At 40.5% G+C, this 21,235-nt stretch overlaps 1 protein-coding gene across 2 annotated transcripts; it reads right to left on the bottom strand.

Annotated features, from left to right (window-relative positions):
* Positions 1–970: 970 nt before the first annotated feature.
* Positions 971–20,804, bottom strand: LOC124217076 (pancreatic triacylglycerol lipase). Of its 2 annotated transcripts, XM_069135319.1 has the most exons (10): positions 20,603–20,804; positions 5,089–5,261; positions 4,855–5,009; positions 4,671–4,790; positions 3,898–4,038; positions 3,572–3,806; positions 3,050–3,484; positions 2,562–2,688; positions 2,082–2,297; positions 971–1,961 (listed from the first exon to the last, which is right to left on the bottom strand). In XM_069135319.1, exons 2-10 carry the CDS (start codon positions 5,258–5,260, stop codon positions 1,856–1,858), a joined length of 1,707 nt encoding a protein of 568 aa, XP_068991420.1. In that variant the 5' UTR covers position 5,261; positions 20,603–20,804; the 3' UTR covers positions 971–1,855. The 2 variants fall into 2 exon arrangements, with proteins under 2 accessions (XP_068991420.1, XP_068991421.1); XM_069135320.1 differs by lacking the exon at positions 20,603–20,804 and having other exon boundaries at positions 5,089–5,399.
* Between the last annotated feature and the right edge of the window lie 431 nt (positions 20,805–21,235).

Genomic DNA, 21,235 nt, shown 5'->3' with positions numbered 1-21,235 from the left:
TGAATATATTTGCCCAAGCCCAACCCGCTAATACATCATGTGAGACCGCAGGAACAAATACTTAATTTGTAATCGGTAATTTCGGAAGCTCATACAACAAATTGCACAATTCGTTTGCTGTGAACGCTAAATCAGAGTTGTACATTCTTCAGATATCTTGACTGAATGAATTGATCATACCTTTTGTGCATTCATATACCAGATTCACTGTCAGAGATTTTTATAGCATGAAGAAAACCCCGTTTTATTAATACGTGCGACGGTAACTATATGGAAAGCACGTTTTGGCGTGAAAATTATTTCGATAGCGGTATTTGACAAGCTCAAAGAACACGCGCGAATACTTCAATATACTAATAAGTAATTCTCACGGCCGCCTCTGTAATTTGTACTCGAAAAAGTGCTCTTCAGATTATATCGTCGCGCATGTAAATGAACACGTCTCCTTACGAGAGGGGAAAAAAGTACAGTAAAGGCTCCTATGGAATTGATTTACAGACAAAAACTACCTGGGCTCCGAGAATCGCCAAAAAGAAAAAACTAACACTAACTGCATTGTAATTTTTAGATCAAATTTTGCCACATCTTGATACTCACTACAAACAGTTTCTTTAGAATCAAAACTTACAAGCAAGAAACGGAAAATTTCTTTGAACGTCCATCGTATTTCCTCAGCTGTCGGTTTTACGATGTTCTAAATATATCTTTTTCATTCATCAAATGATCCTTCAAATCGATTCTGAGACAAGTTTTACAAAAGAAGAAAGGCCCTTTTTGGATTTTTACAGTAGAATGTTGGTCGAATTTAAAAAACATCAAAACGTTAATCCATTACTCTAGGTTTATTTAACTTTTCAAATGAATCCTCGGTCGAATTATTCTAATTAACAGTTACGATTAATAAGTATGACACATAACGTTGGTATGTGATTTTTTTTTTAGAGGGAAAGTACCAATCAAAAAACTAGTATTATGATTTAATACGTATTTATTTTTGAGACACATAATTACGACCATTTAGCAATATACAGAAGTAGATTCGTATTAAGTTTCCAAGTTTTCGTCTTATCTGCAGTTTTTTACGATAAAAGAAAATAACAAATCAACCACATCAAACCCTTCAATCAATCTTTCACAATCCTCAGCGCTGCTCGAGCCTTGAATACTTTTACGGAAGTATCTACGAAGATGAATATGTACAATGGGCAAGTGACTTGTGATAGTATTTCTGAAGACTATAATTACGGGACTTCCGCGGCCTGCACAGGCTTACCTTAAATTATTAAAAAACAGTATCACACAGATTAACTTACGTCAATAATTTTCTAGGCCATGGCTGGTGGCACTAATTTACAGAAAATATAACACGCCTGTATAACTTTGATGAATAATAATCTCAATCATATACTAATGCGCCATAGTCTAGGCACATACGTGTTTATGAGCTAGTCAATTAATCGTAAGTAAGATAGCTAGGCTACACAATTTCAAGTATTTACATACGTACATTTAGTTTACACAATAACGATTAGTCTTAAAATTGCTCGAAAACTACATGTTATATCAAGACTACAATGGTGATAGTCACATGTACATATACACACACACACACACACACACACACACACATATATATATATATAACATCTAAAAGTTTATCTACAACGTGATCACATTAATACTGGTAAAGACCAGCGCTGATTCTTCGAGTAACGTTATTACCTGATTTTGAATTTCCGTTAAACTGTAACCCAGTTCTACCATTGTTATCGTACATTACAGAATCAGTTGCGCTGATTTCTTTTCAGCATGATGCTTTCATCAGTCCAGCTACCTTTATCGCCGATTTGCAGCGCTACGAACAATTGTCGACGAAGGAAGCACTCGATCTGCTTGCTATTTCAGCGAACTCTTGTCTGCCAGCTGAGCAAAGTTTGCTTGAAAAGTCCGCTTCTCTTTTCCTGTTGCAAAATATTACAACACATGATAAATTTATGTACGTAATGATAAAAAGTAACACACGAAAAACGAGTACAAAATTATGAGAATAAGGCGAGCGAGATGACGATAAATTTACTCACCCTCTGCCAGGAAGTTCCATAATATCAACAGCTACGCTGTTGACATAGAGGCGATCGTTGCACCAGAAAAAGCACAAGGATCGCGGCTGCAGCACGTCCATGTCGTATTCCCACGAAAGCTCAACCCGTCTTATTTTTCCGATATCTCCACTCGCACCCCCGGTGTGCGAGACCACCATTCTCGCCGTTGTTCCATGTTCAAGCTTCATGTATCCGCTACAAGTTTACGAGATGGTTAATCGAACTGTGGCTAAATGTTGAAATCGATCGGATGGTGTGTAATAAATTTCTGAGCAAACACGTAGAAATCCATTACGGATTCCCGTATACCTTTCATCGTAAGACTGGAATGAATTCAATTATGGATTGATATACGAGTGCGTCTGAAGATATTTCATAGGATGAGTTTTTCAACTGCTCGGTAAAAATATTAAAGGGGTTGAAAAAAGCGTTACTGAAAGGGTTGGTTTCAACGCATACCTTGGGGTGAGGTCCAAGTTGCGGATTACACCGTTATCGGCGTGGAGGGTCGCTTTCATGAAGCCCTGGACCCAGCTTTCAGCTGTCGAAGGTCTCGCGAGGTCGATGGTAATTCTGTAATGTTTTCCTGCGAGCAGACAAGCGATAATTTGGATTAAACGCGATTGAATTATATATTTCGCGGAATCCAAAGTTTCCAACGATATTCTAAACGATTATCATACTCTGGAATTAAGCTTGGCAGTTTATTAACTGTGAACTGGATTAAAATGACAAGCCCGTTGATATTTACAATTATTAGTGATCGACACAAAACGTCAAGTTCGACTTCACATCTAATGCTCGCTAAGTGGCGGCTCGTCTTGACACTAGGAGTCCTTATTACTATCCGAATTACGCACGCAGATACTCAAATATTGTGCTAAAGCCGGAATGGATGTGAAGTGGCCAGCTCACCGGTTTCACGGTTACGAAATGTCAACACTCACTGCAGTAAGGTTCTTCCTTGCCGGTAGTGAAGAAGAATCTTGAACCGAGAAGCGGCGTGGTGTCGTCCTGATCTTGACTCTGGTGTTTAAAAAGCGCCGGACTCTTGTCAGCATGATATCCCATCACAGCGCAGCTGAGGCTACTGTTACTTTTGCAAGAAAAGCACTCGCCTCGCATGAAGCTCGAGAAGCTTCCGCATTCGTGAGCAACGTATTGACACTTGGAGTTGATGCTTTCAGTGAAGAGTTTTATTGCACGTACGTGGTTGCACGCTACCAGGACCCTGGAGGCCTCTTCGAGACCTTCGCGGATTAGAGTAAGAGGCAAGGATGGCGTAGTTTCGCTGAGGTCAGTGCAGCCTGGCTGCTCCTTTCCGTTGTTGGGATAAAAGTCGAGGTGCCCGCAGGGCTGGCTCATTCCGTATCCCGGAATACCTTGGGGAAGAAGAGCTGGTCAATCGATTTGGTTACTTCCACATTTTAAGGAGAAGGGATACGTCGGTTATCGTTATCGACATTCACCTAGGAAGAATATGTTCTTTCCGTCTGTGTGGATGACGTCGACCAGCTTAGCGTCCGAGGGATCGAGCCGCAAGTGATTTGGCATTCCTTGAAAGTAGGGCTCGGCTGGATCCAGTCCGGTTATGCGGCTGATTTGTCCTGCTAATTTTTCGCCCGCGTAACCCGCGGTGTGGGCTCCGAGGCTGTGTCCGATGAGGTGAACGTTCTCCAAGTCGAGTCCGTAGTTTGTCTGGATGTGGATCGTCATGAAATCATCGTTATTTCAGGGGTGTTTTCGTTCCATGTTCGAGAGAAATTATTACACGGGGCTTTTGACTTGCCTGGAGATGAGTGACGAGATGTGCTATTTCAAGGCCAACTAGTCGAGTGTTGGCTGTTGCTTGAGTGTAGAGCGGAAGGCTGCCACCCGCCCAGTCCACTATTATCACGTTGTAGTCGGAATGCTTAAGAAGCTCGTTGCGCATCTCCTGTTATCGGTACATTAAAGAACTCGTTGAATTGTGACAGATGTGAAAATAATCACGTTATGGAAATTATTACACTATTTGACCTCATTGAGGAAACAATAAATTTGGCCGAGGTTATTTCTGGAGTCGTTTTCTTAATAGCTAGTTACGTTAGATTTTAACGTTTTGTCTGAAATTGTCATCAGCATGGAATGACAATAAAGTGAAACGCAGTTATCGTATCGGTGATGTTTAAAAATCGTAAATAACAACATTAGGAGACACGCAAGTCAGCTTAAGTGCCAAAAGGTATTCAAACCGAGTTGCGCGGGTAGTAATCATTTGGATCATACTATTCCTGATTAATTGATTCAAGGTAAAGAGAAATCAAGAGCCGTACTTAGGAACGTGGTTCCACAGTTTACTCACAGATTATGTAGATAGTTAAAAGATTGGTTACGCGCAGAAACGCGTTGAATCGATTAATACTGTTATTCTCTAAAAACATTGCGCTGCGGTATGCTGGCGTACGATGTACAATATTAAAGATTTTCAGGCCATTAACGTACCCATGCTGGTATTTTTAGTCTCTTCTTTAATCCGCGCGTATAGCTTATTACTTTTAAATGAAGGTAATAAAATTTCTCACTCACCTTCACCCAATTGCTGAGCGGCGTGTCTATGAAACCGTGTATAATGAACTTAGTTTCACGCTTTGGGTCAAAGTTTGAACGTTTGATGGATTTGTCTTTACTTGCAATCAGGACTTGGCCCTGAGAAAGAGGATTTGAATTAGTTAAATCACCAAGCGATTGTCGGGCTGGTGATGAAACTTACCTCCGTCGGGTTCGCTTTGGTATAAAGAATGAATCTGGTGTTGATGACTTCCCTGGGAAGTGGGAAAACGTTGAATGGTCTGTGAAGCAGGTGGTACCAGCTCCTGGTGATGTTGAGACAGCCAAGATCCTCGTAACACCGTGTTTCGTTTTCGACTGTAATTCGGAAATCCCGCGAAGCGTTACACGCGTGTTAAAACCACCGTGCTCACAAAGCAGATTGATTGTTACTCACAAAGTAGCCAAGGGATGTTGACCTCAATGCGATCACTGCGCGCCCATTGCCACGGGTCCAGGATTCCGGCATGGCAAATTGCGGGAGCCAGAAAGATTGCTAATGCCAAGACCAACGTCGACCCCATTGAATCCTCGTCAACTCGCTTCTGACCAGCAACGATCCTTCGCATACTGCAACCGCAATTTTCACCTTACAGTTCGCGATGTTATCGTACTATATTAGATTACGGTATTAGATCGTAAAGAATGCTCCGGGGTTGTAAACAGACCGGCGACCGCATGGGAATTGAATCAGTCTTTGCCGAAGTTGTTATTGAAGTTTTGACTATTTATTAGCTAACGCGAATGGAGAGGGGATTGCGTTACGTGTCATCGAATGGGGAATTTGGTTGACCTCCGTATAAAGCATCGTCGTGATAGGGCCTCGAAATGTCTTTCGAATATACTTGTATCATATATTTATACGTTCCGATCCGGAGGCTGCGAGTCGTAGATTCGAAGGACTTGGTATAACCAATACGGTTATACTTCACTTTTTACATAAACCGAATCGTGATGTGCCATAATCACTTTCATCGGTCAGTGGCGTCTCGATGCCTTCTTCACTCGGTAGCTGTTTTTTGCAACGCTAAGTCAAAAATATTTCCAATGCTGCAATGCGTTAAGAATTTGTAAAAGTTTTTGTAAGCAATATCCGCATGAGCTTATCTTAGGGTAATTCCTAATAACTCTGATAAGAAAGGGTTGGGATGGTCGGTACAAGATAATACGCGATAGTTTTAAACTTACACTAATAATAATTACTAACGATTAATAAATATTTCAACTAAATGTCCTTATTATAATGCACGTTAGTTTGAACCGGTGAGCTGCATTAGTATTTTGATATTTTCACAAGATTCACAAAGATGGATCATTATATCGATAGTATAATAAGGTCCTCATTTAAGGTTTACATTTAGAAAATATAAGGGAGCATAGGTTTGAAAAATTTGAAGAACGATTTTGAATACTTGAACAATCCGATCCTTTACAGTACACTTTGCGGGTATAGATAGAATTGCTGTAAAATGTCATGTGTTGGAAAAAATCTTCAGCAATTTTTCTCTGAAATGTATAAATACGCCAAGACGTTGAGGATTTCATCGTAGCCTGATATTGGGTAGCGTATTTTTCACCATGGGGCAACTGCTCCTTTCTATTTTAAAGTTGAGAATGAATTTTTAATATCACCCAATTTCACCTTTTTCTTTTAGGAATCTATGATCGGTATATTGATTCGTTCGACGCTGAGTTGCCGCAGCGCGGTTTCACGATTGTATAACAGGGAGTTCGATACCTTCGACATCGCGTCGCATATCATTATAATATCGCCAGAAAAAGTTGTTTCCTCAAATGACGTCAATGCCCATTTCATAATTTTAGTAGTTTGGTTTTGGCGACCTTTACTCGTTATCTAACAGCACCCCGGCTTCGACAACCGTTTGACGTTTCGCAGGCCATTGACTCTAATCTCCAAGGCACACATTACGAACACTTATGCGTTACGAAATTACCGTCCGTTTCCTGCTGAGGTCTCAGACTCTTGATGGACGACCTCACCGACGTCATGCGTTATATATTCGATTTGAAAAGTGGTTTAAAAGGTTTCCAAGTCGTTTGTCTTCAAGGAAATTTAGTCCACATTGCGGTTTGCCTCGAGCACAAGTTTGAATGCCGCTACTCGAGATTTGCACAGTTACGCTTGCCGGTGAAAGGATTTCCGTTTTGGACTGTCTGCATACCTACATCGCTTATAGGATAACGGCAGGTCACGCTGTATCGAATTTTAAACGAGCCGTTCGGGGTGTCGGGGGGTTAAATCGAGAAAGTTCTATATGCCGCACTAATACATCTCCGAAGGAATAAATTCTCTATTTCCCGACCCAATTTCATCGGCTGATTTACCGTCATCACTCTACTGTATAATATTTCTAGGTCAGAATATAGTTTACGTCGTAATTCAGGTCAATGCTGGTGCAATGCGATACACTCTGGATAAGCTATCGAATGTGATAAATTCGGCATCCATGCAAATCCGGGGATCTTAATGAGGCTTAATTTTATCTCTGACTAAAAATTCGTGTAGACGTCGATGTGTCACCGTTGAAAAATTTGACTCAACTCTCTTATAGACTAGGTTTTACGCTCCTCTTTATCTAACGAAATTAACGCGGACGCTAAAATGGAACGAGTGTTGTTTTGTACATTATAATATTTCACCACACGACCAAAGGCAAGTGGGGCCGGTTCCGTATTCTTCGAGTTTTTACACAACAAAGCTTCAATTAACTCATATTCGAGAATTTGTTGACTACGTCGGATAGTCAAGCTAGCAAACATGACAAGACTAAATGTGGGATGTAAATAAGGTGTTCGGAGTAACCGAGATTAACATCCCTTGAAACTACGCAGTCGTGAAGCGTTAAATTTCGGGTACAGTTAAAGTGTGGCTCGATATTTTAATATCGCGGTTAATTCTCGTTGCGATTCGTAATTTTTGCAACTGCACGCGCGGGCTTCGGATCGCGGAACGGCCGAGCAGCTTTTAAGTTGTCCGACAGGAATATCGGGCGAGAGCCAAGTTTGCGTTACGGCGGTTTGTTGTTCAAGTTATGTCACGAGAAATTCCTTGAACACAATTTCTCGCGGTCATTTCTCGTTCTGGATCTCACTGGCGCCAAACTTGTCCCACCTTCGGGGCAGCTCCCGCAGGTCTATATAATAAATGCCTACACAAGATAAGGCGGAGGCGAAGGCTTCGGTGAAAGCCGCGGCTACTCTCTCTGTCTTTCATTCTGCAGCCAGAGGCAATAGGCAGACGCGTGTTGTTCCTTTCCTCGATTTGAAAACCCGCAGAGCGCGGAGCTTGCGAGACTGTCGTTAAAAAGTTTTTAAAAACCTTGTCGCGAAACGTGATTACAGTAATACTTACTTGCCAGATTTGAGGTACGGCGATTCACTTCGCATATCAATTGCGACCCATTACAGGTATTTTTCGTGCAGTAGAATTGTCCGCTTCTACACGGCCTTCGCGGGTCTTCACCCGGTGCATGACGACCGAGGGAAAAAGAGAGAGGTGCGGAGAAGCCGCGCGGTGTTCGCTATTTCATGGAAGTTCTATCGACTGCGTTATGCAATCGCCGCGGTTTACCAAAAGTATCGAGATTTTTTTTTTTATCTTCTCAAGAATCGGTGACTATCGGTAAAAAAAACAACATAAATTCGGTACAGTTTAAATCTAAACAAGAGAACCACCAGAATCGACATCAATATCTGTCTACAATAATGAAGAAAACATTTTTCGTAATGTCTATAAACGAAAATTTGAGTCTGAATTAATGAGGTGTGTGCAATTGTGTTGAAAAAAAATAGATTTTATCTTACTTTTGTAACAAAATTCGGCATTCCTGACCTCGATGACTCGGATTTTCCTCATTGATCTTAGCAGTGACATTTTCGTATCATCGTAGTCGATGCAGGTAACGAGCGATAAAAGGGATAAACGGACTATCAGAAGCATCGTGGTTTAGCAGGTGACGATAAAAATATTTGAATGCTATACCAATATTGTCCGCTTCCCACGTGGTTGGTAATTCGACGTGACATAATACTTGGTATCTTATGCCGACGCAGATGGTGACACGTATAGTATGGGCGTTGAATTGCATAACGATTCATTGAATCGGTTGACTACGTTCTCGCCGTCGTGATGCTTGTGTTATATATAATATGTCATCGCGAAATACTGACTTATAAAGTTAATCGTCAAGGCTGTCAACGGCAGGCTGTTGCAGCAGCCACGTGCTCTTTTTGCCAAGCATCGGCCATTATCCTGTAATTGTTTTTCAAATATTTTGTAACCACGCCGATAATGGCTATACCCGATTGCACGCAAACAGGGCACGTCCAGTGTGCCACATTCACGCCGCTGTTACTTCATTTTCTCGCATTCTGTGCCGATGAGGAGGAAAAAACTAATGAAAAAAAGAAACGTTGCACAGAACCGGACATTAAGCGTAATATCTGAAATTATTCATAACAATGATCATTGAACATGTATGAGGCACGTGTGTATTTCAGATGAATAACGTACGAGGAGCAGTCACTCGAGGAACGAATTTGTAAGATTAACAATCACCGAATGCTACATCACATCACACGCAACAATCGTTTCAAGTTTAAAAGTTCTTCCGAACAATATTCCAAATCCTTTAACATTCTATGACGACTTGACACTCTCTGTAGTATGTAACTGTAAAATATATTGTTTTGATCGAGCGACGATTGCGATATCGATTGCAGACGGTGATTGTTCTGTTATTGAAATTGCAAAACTGGCCATGGGGCAGGCGGTGCTGTAATAGAATTAAAAGCTGAAGTACCCGATACCATCATTACCGAGGAGAAATTGATCGGTTTTTAATTATACTTCACTCCGATGACGCCAAATCTGACCTTCAACGATACTTACTCGCGTGCAACAAGTTCTTCAAGCGAGCATGTGGTTATTTCGATACAGCCAACCATAGATACGTTGGACTTACAAAATTGTTTACAGGAAAATTGTCTACCCGTTATGCGTGCATATGAAAAGGCTTTTAATTACTATATCACGTGATATGAAAATCGTGAGAATTGTGCTCCCGCTAATTGATTATATACCTATCAGAAATAAAACTTGGCGATAATCGAGCGTTTCTCTTTCAATTTTCAGTTCCAAAATCATCTCGACACCTCCGCTGAGAGCTCGATGTCTGCACCAAATATAACACGTTAAATTTCCCCGGACCTCAACTATAATTCATTACGTTTTCATAGGTTTGGTAAGCCATTTACCAGGTAACTTCCAAGTAGTTATACATTCGAATCTCTTTGAAAACTTCTGTGCACGATCGATTTTTTAACCACGATTCGATTAAATCATCCGCACGCACACGTTTCGCATTCGGCAGTTAACTGGCGTTCTTTCACTTTTTGGATTTGCATTTCGATCCGCATTTGCGATCGAGCGATTGCTGACCGACTGTCTCGAAATTCCACTTCCTGGACATGCTGCAGCAAAATCAACACTTGGGCATCACGTCTGTGCCAGTGGGTCTCTGTACATCGGAACCACACACGCCGTCCAACCTATAAATGGCTCAATTATGATAATATCGAACATTAAGGTGAACAGCTATAATACGCGCGAGTTCGTCGTTCATTAATCATTACACACCCATACCTACGCCTGCAACAGCCAACATGTCGGACAGGATAAATGCTCATTATATTACTTTTCACCGCAGTATCGTACAGCGACAGGTCGATTTCTATAACCCGTTCTCTTATGGCTGTGACTAACAGCTGCCAACGCGCACCTTATACCTAGACCTTAACGACCTTGCACTCTATAATTACGTTGTACAATAACCTCGAGCTCGGAAAATCCAATTTCTAATTATTTACAACAGACGTATTCCTATACCACGTAGTTTGTAATCGAGTGTGTTACAACGTGTCTCGTTACTTGCCCGCTCTATTTCAGTCCGCGTTCCCGTCCGCGGGAATTCTCCTCCTCTACAGCCCCAAGAGCGGAAAGTTATCGAGCGGCTACTGCAACGCTGCAGGAAGAAAGATGCTCGCTTCTAACTGACCAGCACTATTCTCGCACTCTGTTCGCTGGGTCGGCTTCGCTTTCATGTCGCTATTTATGCACGCGTGGAGCCGTCGCACGCGCGTGCAAAATGCGCAAGCTGATAATGAGGATGAAACGATCGTACGCGATAAAGTTTCTACTTTAGCTACAAAGTAAGCACAATTATTCATGATGCGTGTTCATTGCACATGTATATATTATATATCCTGCAGATAAATACTGAAACGCAACCGTATGTATAATCAAATGTACTTGTGCAGACAAAAACATGCGCAAAGCGGAAAGCAAAGAACCGTAGGCGCGTGTAAATAGCATGCATTACGCCTGATTATACGTGAGATGATTTAAGGTTGCGGCGAATTACGGTGAAACACCAGGAAGTCACGTTTATAGAGAGTTTAGTGCATTAATCGTTCTATTCGTGCCAGCATTTAACGGTTAATGGAAAACATCCAGTCACTTTTCATGGGTGAAGGATCGCTGCACGAGGGTGAGTTGTTCGTTTATAAAACAATGACAAAATACCGCGACAACAAGTTCGCCTTGATGCACATCAAGGAGACAGAGCTTGCAGAGATTATATGCAACCTATGATATACGCGTATCTGATTCGAAAGATCAACGGAAGTTACAAATTCCGTCATACGCTGCTCTGAAGAATAAAGGAACCTAGTCACTGTGCGGTGGAAAAAATTGATTTCCGGTCGATCTTTTGTCCGATCGTTGAATGGAACACTTGACGTCGATGACAAATGAATCGCCGCAGAGATAAGAAGCTGTAATTTGTACCGCAGTTGTATTATAATTTGCAGAACGTTGAATCGTTCGATGAGGTGCGAATATTGGTACGTTTAATCTAAGTAAGTTGGTCAGGCACATTCCACGAATAATTATCACCATTCCATATTCATGACCCGTAACTTCAGTCACGCACTGTATACGGTACACTTACCTTCGCGCCTTGTACATAATGTATGTATAAGTGTACATGCAGGTATATACGTACAGTTTTCACAAATGAATGAACTTTGAGATTGATCCAACGATATCTACTACGAAGGATTTCTCACATCTGTACTCAATAAGAAAAGAACAGAATACGCACGAAATTGGCACGAGTCACGACTTGTGTTTCTTTAACCAGCAAACACTATTCAAACTTTTTTTATAAATTTCAATCCTTTCCTTTCCAAGAGTCTCACGCGTTCTCCGATTCGACATTCACTCCAACAAATTCCTGTCTCGATATTGGGGAAACTTTATAACTGTAAACAATTAGTGTAATATATGTGAGAGTTTGATCGCTGACCCACTGAACGATCGTTGTGTCCATATATTGTACCATGTAATGTCAATTCTGCGTTTTGCGAAATGTTCGAATTGTGTTCGAGTCGTTTCTGGAAAACTGACTCACAAGGTCGACACACGATTCGGATTTAAACGTTCGCTGATTTTTCCTTGTTTTCCGATCTGTTTTTCTGTACTCTCAAAAACGTTGACATTGCATTACTTATTGATAGAAAGTATAACGTTAAATGTACTAGAAGATATGAAGTTTTCGTTGGCATACCTACGTATGGATATTCTTACTGTCAAAACAATTATCATCTGTATATGTAAATAAGAACTGTCAAATGCCGAAAAATATTTTCGAAACCTTCGAGCGAGCGGATAGTGAGGTAGAAGAAACAAGGACAGCTAGTTTCAAGATATTCGCTATAATTTGAATAATTTAAACATTTCATTGATCACCAAGTTTCGCCAAATTTTCAAGAACAACCGTAAGTGGGTATGTTCTGAAATTCTTTGATATTTCTTCAGGCTTTTCAGACACAATTGTCCACCTTGTGACCGTTCTGACTTCCGGTGAAATTAAGTTTCGTAAACGAGCGCCGTGTGTATATTCGTAAGTTTTGCAGAGATGTTTTTCAATAGCGTCATATCTTCGGGCAAGGATTTAAAAAACCAATTTCGTTTCACGGACACCTCGGATCGTTTGTTTGTTCCATCGTGCGCAGGCGCCACATATGTTTTAATCGAAAGTGGTCGGAATTCGGGCGAGAAGCAAGAGAGGGGAAGGCGGACTGACCCGCAGGCATTTCACCAGGTAACCAAGTCGCTGTTAAATAATTATTATTTGAAAAGGGAGAGTGAGAAGGTGTACCTTTGTGACGGGGCCCAGCCGTGGCTGAGAGTTAAGAACTGTCCCAGATTTCGCGTCCTTCCCGCCGGCAATGCTGTTTCGCTTCCTGTACTGCCGGTATATCACTGACTACACACACTACACACCACAAACCGTAAAACGCAATCGAACTTCCTCGACGAGTTCGTTACTCGGATTGAAATTATTTGCAGGATAAATACCGAATACGTCGCGAAACCTTATGCCTATAGAATTGATCAAACATTATAAGCTCGATTGATTTAGTTTGTGTAAATTGGTCAAAATCACACTCGTATAGCCATCGTATACGATAAGTTGCAGTACAGTTAATGCACGCGGTGAAACTTCCGGTAAATATTTAATCCCAGAAGCATGTTTTGTTATGCACGCGTATTTTGCCACTAAACTCAGAATGTACTCTTTTCTTTTCCTCTTTCAAAAAATAATAATTCACGAATTATTACCGACGAAAAGGAGGAGCTTATATCACTCGGTTGGTTGTAATTAGCTTAAATTGCGGTGTAATTTATTGCGAAGTTTTCTCGTAAAATGATGCACGATCTGCACGAATCGATATGCGGAGTTTGTAAAGCGCGGATAGTTCGCCAAGTCTCGGGGTATAATATCGTACCTACACGCGGTCGATTCGCTTAACGAGTCGTAGTTGCAGTTACTCGTTCGGGATTAAGGAGGAAATAAATTTCGAATGGAAGTACCTCTGGAGAAAGGTTCAAGTGGATGGATCAACGCACTTCCTGCATGCTCGTCCGTCTATAATTCAGGCAGTCGCTACGTTGTCGGGTATAATTAGGTAGGAAGCGTGACCCAAGTACGAAGTGTGCCTTCGCCGTTATTACATTTACGAAGAAATCCTACTATGATTGTTCGTATCAAGCATAGAAATGTGTGTGCATGCAAGATCCAAGCCTCGAGTATTTATCAAATTATTATATTCACAGACTACGAAGATGGTGTTGAAAAAATAAAAAATGCAAATAGAAACTACCGGAATCATAATCAAAAGCTTGGATATCGATGCGTCGTTTCGAATTGCTTCAAAATGGTCGGATACGTGATGGATTCGTTTCGTTTCACTCTGTGATTACTAATTTTATTCAAAAGACTAATTTCTAGAAATTTACTGAAACAATTTTTTTTCTTTCATGTACCTAGTTAAAGCTTTTGTTTACAATTCCAGTATTTCATATTTTTATATTTTCAAAGAACTCTTTGGAACTTCGTGATATAATAATATGAGAAATACCCGATGTACGACAATCTCGCGATGAAATTAATGAAACGTACCGATTTTTAACCTAATCTCCGAGCTGATTTGGAATCTGCACGAGTGTAACGAACATATTATGCTCTCATACAATTTCTACAATGCTTCTTGTACCTCAGGTTCATCACTTTGACGAAGGAGAAGAGAAAATGATTCTCCTCACCCGCGAGAATCCGCGAAGTCATCTCGATTATCTCGCATAGCGTGCGTTCGTAGATTTTGGATTTCCTTTTCTTTTTTCAGTCATTTTATTACCTCTTTTTCTGTGCTCATACTCATTTGTGTGCGTATTTATTTTCTTTTCTCTTTCTCTCTCTCGCACTCTTTCTTCGTTGCGTAAGAACGATCGAGCACCTTTCTCCCCTGTTTTCTTCCTCCAAGGTATATAGGTATAGAGTAGTTCATTCGTTGTGCAACGCACGAACGTAAATTTGCCTTCGCGAACAGAGGTATATAAACCTCATGCAATATTATACACCAGGGTATGAACAAAGCTCTCCTTTTTTAATTCATTTCTATTTTTTACACTTTTTTCTCACGTACGGACCATTAACGATTGCCGGATTATTATTAATTATTTTACGTTCGCTGCACGCTCTTCGAAAGACAAAGAAGAAAATATAGAGATACAAAAAAATTGCAGCAAAAAACGTAGACAGTTGATTTAACGCATTCCATCATTCGCAGTTACGTCAATGCCTATAACAAGCTCCGATCTCATAATTAAAGCATTTTAACATTCATCGCATCAACGACGCCTCGATTACTTCCTCGTTAAGACATATATATTTACGAATAAACACGCACTAATCTTTTTTTCGTGCTGAGGATTCACCTCTCTCAAATTTCACCACGAATGCGTGAAAACGTAATTCGGGTCCCTAATTACGTTACGCGATGATGATCGGATCAACAAACGATTACGTAATCGCGCAAAGCCACTGCAGTTGTATTACGCAGCACAAGTCGAATCCTCACTTTCTGCGGTAAACTGACCGCGGTCAACTTTTTCTTTTCTTTTTTTTTTTTCTTGTAGCTATCTGCAATAAAATTACCGCAATATTTCGTAACAACTGGATATGCCAGTGCGAGATTCGATCCCTCCCGTGACATCTTCTTACACAGTAAATTCTGGTTCGATTCGAAATCGTACTCTTTCGTTCGTTCATCCAGTTTCGATGATTTCCGTATTGTACATGTTGCGGACTAACAATTTTAGGAATTAATCTCACGCGCGGACAGCTCTTGCATTATGCATTGTGTAAGTCAATGGCGCGGGAACGCGCTAGACTTTTGAAAATCCGTACACGTATTTCTCTACGAGGTATATATTTCGCGTTTTTGTTCGTTGTCATCGTTATTCTCGAATTTCAAATTGCGGGTTTCGTCTATTCGCATTTACTCATCGTTCGATAATTCTTATGCTAGAACAGAGAACTGAAAAACGTCGTACCATCAAATTTTTGCATGCAAAAATGCGGATTTAAGCACAAACCGAGTCACGTGACGTGTCTCGGACGTATTTCAGACTACCTTTCCATTTTTCCAAAGAACACGCAAATTCGATTCTCTTCGTCATAATATACTACTCAACATGTATTCTTTTCAAAACGTTTGCTCGTTAAAATTGTAATTCGATGAATGTAAAGGCACTTCAACTTTTAGCATGCACATAATTATTGCTGTAATGTGATTCAATATTTTTCAATTTCGAACGTATAGCTCCAAGGAGTGTGCGGAGCTCACTTGTTGATTCAACTTTAAATCGTTAATTTTTATCGCTTTCATCTACGCCAGACTAAATTTACCGCCAAATCGATAAGCACGGTGATAACAGAACGAATCTTCCGCACTTCTGCACCTCACTTCAACGACACTTGTTGCTTGAAAAAAAAAAAAAAACAACTGCGAACACTTTATAACAACTTTGCTACCAATCCAGGTATTCGTTCGTTGAAAATGGAGGATAAAATTTGCATAAGACAATTTATAAATTTACTTATCCAATTACCGCTCGAACATATACCTGCAAAGGCGATGGAAAAATATTCAATTAGAATTCTGCATATAGTCAGAAAAATAAATCAAGTACGGTATATTCGGATATTTTCAAATTGACATTCGCTAGCTGGTATGCAATGTCGATTATATCTTCTTGAACATATAACTGTAAATCACAAAGCAATAAATCAATTAACAAAAAGCATTCCTCGTCCAACTTTTCACATTTATAATAATAATAATAATAATAATAATAATAATAATAATAATATATTTCCAATTTCACATGGCAAATTGCTTCGAGTGACCATGCACGGCGAAAGTTATAATCCATCTGTCCATGTAATAAAATGCGTACAATATAATTTATCATCGAACTTGATTGGACCAATGGGCAGTGACTTCCTTTCTGTTTCCTCGGTATGAGTTTGCCGGCGGGTGAGTTTCTATCATAATCACGGTCATTTGCGAATCGTACCGTACACACTCTATTCAGCTCTGCAACTCAACGGATGCTACAGCTTCCGGTTGCATTTTTATTACGCGCTGACTTTGTGCGCCTTGTATAATTTCATTTTCAATTGTTTACATTGTTTGACGTGACAGGTAAAAACGCTGTAAACGCCGAACTTTCACGGCAAACATTTTTAATTACGTTCCTCTGTTTATGTAATACAATAATTATCTTGCTACGATTACACCTACAGCGATGACGAAATTTTCTGAAACTTTATCAGCAGCATGCGTATCTCATCGAACAAGATCGAGGGATTTTTCCCGATGAGAATTGAAACTGTGGTAAGGCAGGGTAAATTGCCAGTAATCTAGAGCAACGAAATGAGCCGATGATCGATAAAGTCAGTCAGAAAACTACTAGAAAAAGGTTCGTGTCTAAGCTAAGTGTCGGTAACTGTGTAACTGTGTATGTGTTGGTAACTACGGGTCGCGTTCGGTGGCCAAGTTATAGATAGCGGCTAATTCACAGCACCGGTTGTTGAAGGACGTCGTCGGAGCGTCTGTTATCGGGGCCTTTAGCTTTCCATCGGCCTTTACACTGACCCACATACAAAGCAATAACTGACGCCGGTGGCTAGCCGGGTATCACCACGTGGTCGTAAGGTAAGTTATAAGCGCAGGCAGGATTATATTAATTTACATGCTACATTTATCCACGTGATTATTCCTTATACGCAGCTTCTCGGAAGATTTTATTCTATTGTACATAATTTTGTAAATTTATGCAATTACTGTAAAATATAGAAAGGCGAATCGCGTTACTAAACTAGTTTTTACATCTCATCTGGACAGATCAATTAGAAGGCATAACAATACACGTTGTTCGATTGAAAAAATTGTTACACGGTAATTAAAGTTCAGTACGTATAATCTGACGTCAGAAATCATGCGGATACCGGCCGTTTCCTTGATCTCAAAATATCGAGGAGATAAAAAAAAATAAACGGAATTCGTGTCTTACCTAATCGTCAAAAGTTGATTCATCCTGATTAGCACGAATGAATCTACGACAAGAGCAATAATCGTAATAATTATTTTAAATTGGATTTAAATTAGATGCGAGTGGGATTTTTTTGTGATTATAAATTTATTTCCATAGTACTTAAACAATTTTTTTTCTACGAACATACGACCACGTTATTAGCACTTACGCCTGACACAGTTTAATGCATCTCTGAAGACATCCGTTGTGATCACCTTATACGCTGCCTCCAGAACGAGCAATGGCGCGTACCTGTATTTAAATATGTTTATTAGCGACGCTGTGCTAGCTCCGTTCGTATTTGTGGTCACGGTTTAACGTTCTCGCCATATAACGTATAATAACTGAAAAAATAATACTCTCGATTGCGTATGTTTGATAATAATTGAAAATTTTCATTCAGAGACATAAACGTTCGCCTACACGCGTGCTGTGAATGTCTGCGAAATCAAACGCGCATCTCATTGTCAGGATTTGATTCGATTAATTCTTTTTCCACGTCATTTATATTGAAGTTACAAATATCGTGAACAAGTGACTGCATAATTACGGAATAACAGCGATAGAAAAATTGATCGAATTGCACAAGCGTAAACGCCAGGATAAGGTGTAAGCGATATCATTAGTGATTCAAGAATATTTATGAATCTTTAATTAATCTGTGGAAAATAACGGTTGCACGTCATAATATTTGTCAATGCCGATCGTAGCCGTAAGCAATTCTCGACGAATCGTCTCTCCGTATTTCGTCGGAAAATTTAAATCATCTGCTGGCGAATGGCTGCCATGCGTCTTCTTCGCTGCGTAAGTGCCTGTCCGACCCGACGACTCTATTATGCGATGATCCGATCTCGGAAACAGCACGTTTCAGATTTTCCACCGTAATCGCGATGCCGACGGCCCGGCTCGATTCCCGTCAGTAATTCCGGAATGCGACACAGGCAAACTACTCGTTATTCGTCATCCAAAAGAAACACCACCTCCGGGCTTTTGGATACGCTTTGCTAACGTGTGAATAATTGCTTGGAGAGCCGGACGCGGAAGCGCAAGTTTGTACATAAATATACATATAATCCATCCATCGCTATCACGCCATGTATTAAACACGCGGGTATAATTCTTTTAGTAACAACACTGCTGCAAGTCGGCATAACAATGCATTCTCGAAAAATTAAATACGACGTTTTCTGCTAATTTTCACAAAAAAATTTCAACGTTTTGTCGCCTTACATCGTAATCATCTTCTCGCTGTGATCACGCGACTGCGGTAAAGTTGCAAAGATGACAAAATTAACTGCGCTACCTGTAGACGATTTTTAACCAGCACTGAGCTGTAAATCACAAGTACTAATCACCATCTTTTCTTCGTTTTAATTTGTTTCTATTACTTATTAATCAAGTCTTGAATAATTAGAAGGTCAGGCAAATTGTTATATGTGTATTTATACCGATAACGTGTTAACTATCGTATTTTCTCCTCCTTTTTTTTTACTTTATTACTATCATCGTACTTATCATACGTATATTTGAAATTTATTTTCCCCACATAAGATAAGTTTGTGAATTATAACTATGTGCAAATGAGAAAGCAAAACGCGAGCTGACATTCCCATGTTATACACAGCTATAATTTACATGTTTCAGAACGATCGGCAAACCGGCTCACGATCGTGCGTCTTATTTCATTACAGCCGTAGCGTTAGCAAAAACTTTAACGCGCATACCTTGCAGCTGTAATTTTCACCGCATCCTAATATTCGTCTCCTCCATCGGCCGTCGAGAGTTCGTGTTTGCTCAAAAGACACGTACGCGTATATTATAAAGAAAGGCTTGCGGGATGATAGAAATGCCTGGAGGTTCATCGACGGCCGACCGGAGGGGAATTACGTAAGGTCTAAATAACATGTGGTGATATAAACAAGGAATGCTTCCACCGGATTACCGCTATAAGCACCGACAAATTAATTACTTCTTTATACAATGAAACGCAATTACCTGATTACCGCAAGTTTGTAGTTAATTATGTCTATACGACTTTCAGGCATGTGTGAAACGAGTTTCTGCCCCGTACGCCGAGCCTCGATTACGCGAACGTCGCAGATTTCCTACTTTGCTACTCGCTGCAGGCTTCCCTATCATTTCTCCAACACTTAAAACAGTCAGATCGATCGATCTATACGCAAGTATTATGTACATGCATAGGTGTATACACGCCGAATATATATATATATATATATATATATATATACATATATATGTGTGTGTGTGTGTGTGTATATACAGGTAACCTATAGCCTTGCTCGCGGAGAAAGTCTAGCAGTTCGTATAGGCACCTGTAATCCTGCATGCTTTGACTCTGCCTATATGGACTCAAAAATTGTACGCATGCTTTACAGGTACTTGTTACATGTGCCTGGGTTTATATCAATCTTTCACCGATCGAAATCATACAGAAATCGGACTTGCACGAGAAACATTTTAAACGATGCTCGACATAATTCGATAGCATCTCTGATCGTTGAGATTCGGAAGCTTTGACGCGCAAAGTTCGCAACGTAACAATTGGAGCAAGACTTGAGGATTATGGGATTTTACGATTACAGGTAACGACCGGTTCGTCTGATAAACACGCGCGTTTGTAGTCACGTGACAGCAGTAAATTATAAATATAAGAAATCAAATAAAACGGGGGTTGTAAATTATTTCCACATACATAAGTGGGTAAAAAATATTCTGCGACAAATAATAACCGATTACCGGTGCGGGATTAACGTCGGAGAATGAGTGGAATTGAAAGGCACGTGCCGAGCACGAACCCCGGTTAGGTTTTTTTCGCCGATGTATGGAGTGTGCAGGTAGAGGTACGTGTAATAATCCGACTCACTTTTAGCCGCAGTCAAGACTTCATCCCTCGGCCACAACGATGCCGACATACGTCAGGGGCCTTTGACAAGCCGGGTCGCGACGATCGGATCAATAATTGTGTCACCTGCACTGTATAATTATGCTAGAAGCACGCCGTGTTCATAGCTTGTACAAGTTCCGTTTGTGACCGACCGTAGTGAGGCCAAGCAGCGAACTGCTTTCGTAGAGAATCAAGAACCGAGTTACCTACCTACCTGGTGTACGACTTCCCCCGCTTCAAGGTAAAGGGGGGGGGGGGGGGGGGGCAACTCGTGCAGAAGTGACGGCGCCAGGGACGGGAAGTGTTTTACTCCGATACCCTGGGATCCACCTTCACCATTCTCCTCCGTTTACTCTTCCAATCTCATCGTAAATTACCACCTAATGTCTGAATTATCATTATACCCTTATGTGTACCCTCTCCATCAATTTCACCGTAATATAGGTATTTTAACACCGCGCCTCGAGTGATCGCGATGATTGATGTTCCTAGATAATGAATTGAAGATTTTCATCAAGTTCTGATTTTCTTATCCAGAAACCTGTAAACCGAGTGCACCTAATGTCGCATTTGCTTAGTGTCCACCACATTAGACTTCTTTGTAATAGATTT

This window comes from Neodiprion pinetum, chromosome 4, assembly GCF_021155775.2.
Source record: "Neodiprion pinetum isolate iyNeoPine1 chromosome 4, iyNeoPine1.2, whole genome shotgun sequence".
NCBI lineage: Eukaryota > Metazoa > Arthropoda > Insecta > Hymenoptera > Diprionidae > Neodiprion > Neodiprion pinetum.
Note: the sequence above shows the minus strand (reverse complement) of the source record. Positions and strands in the feature narration are given on the sequence as shown.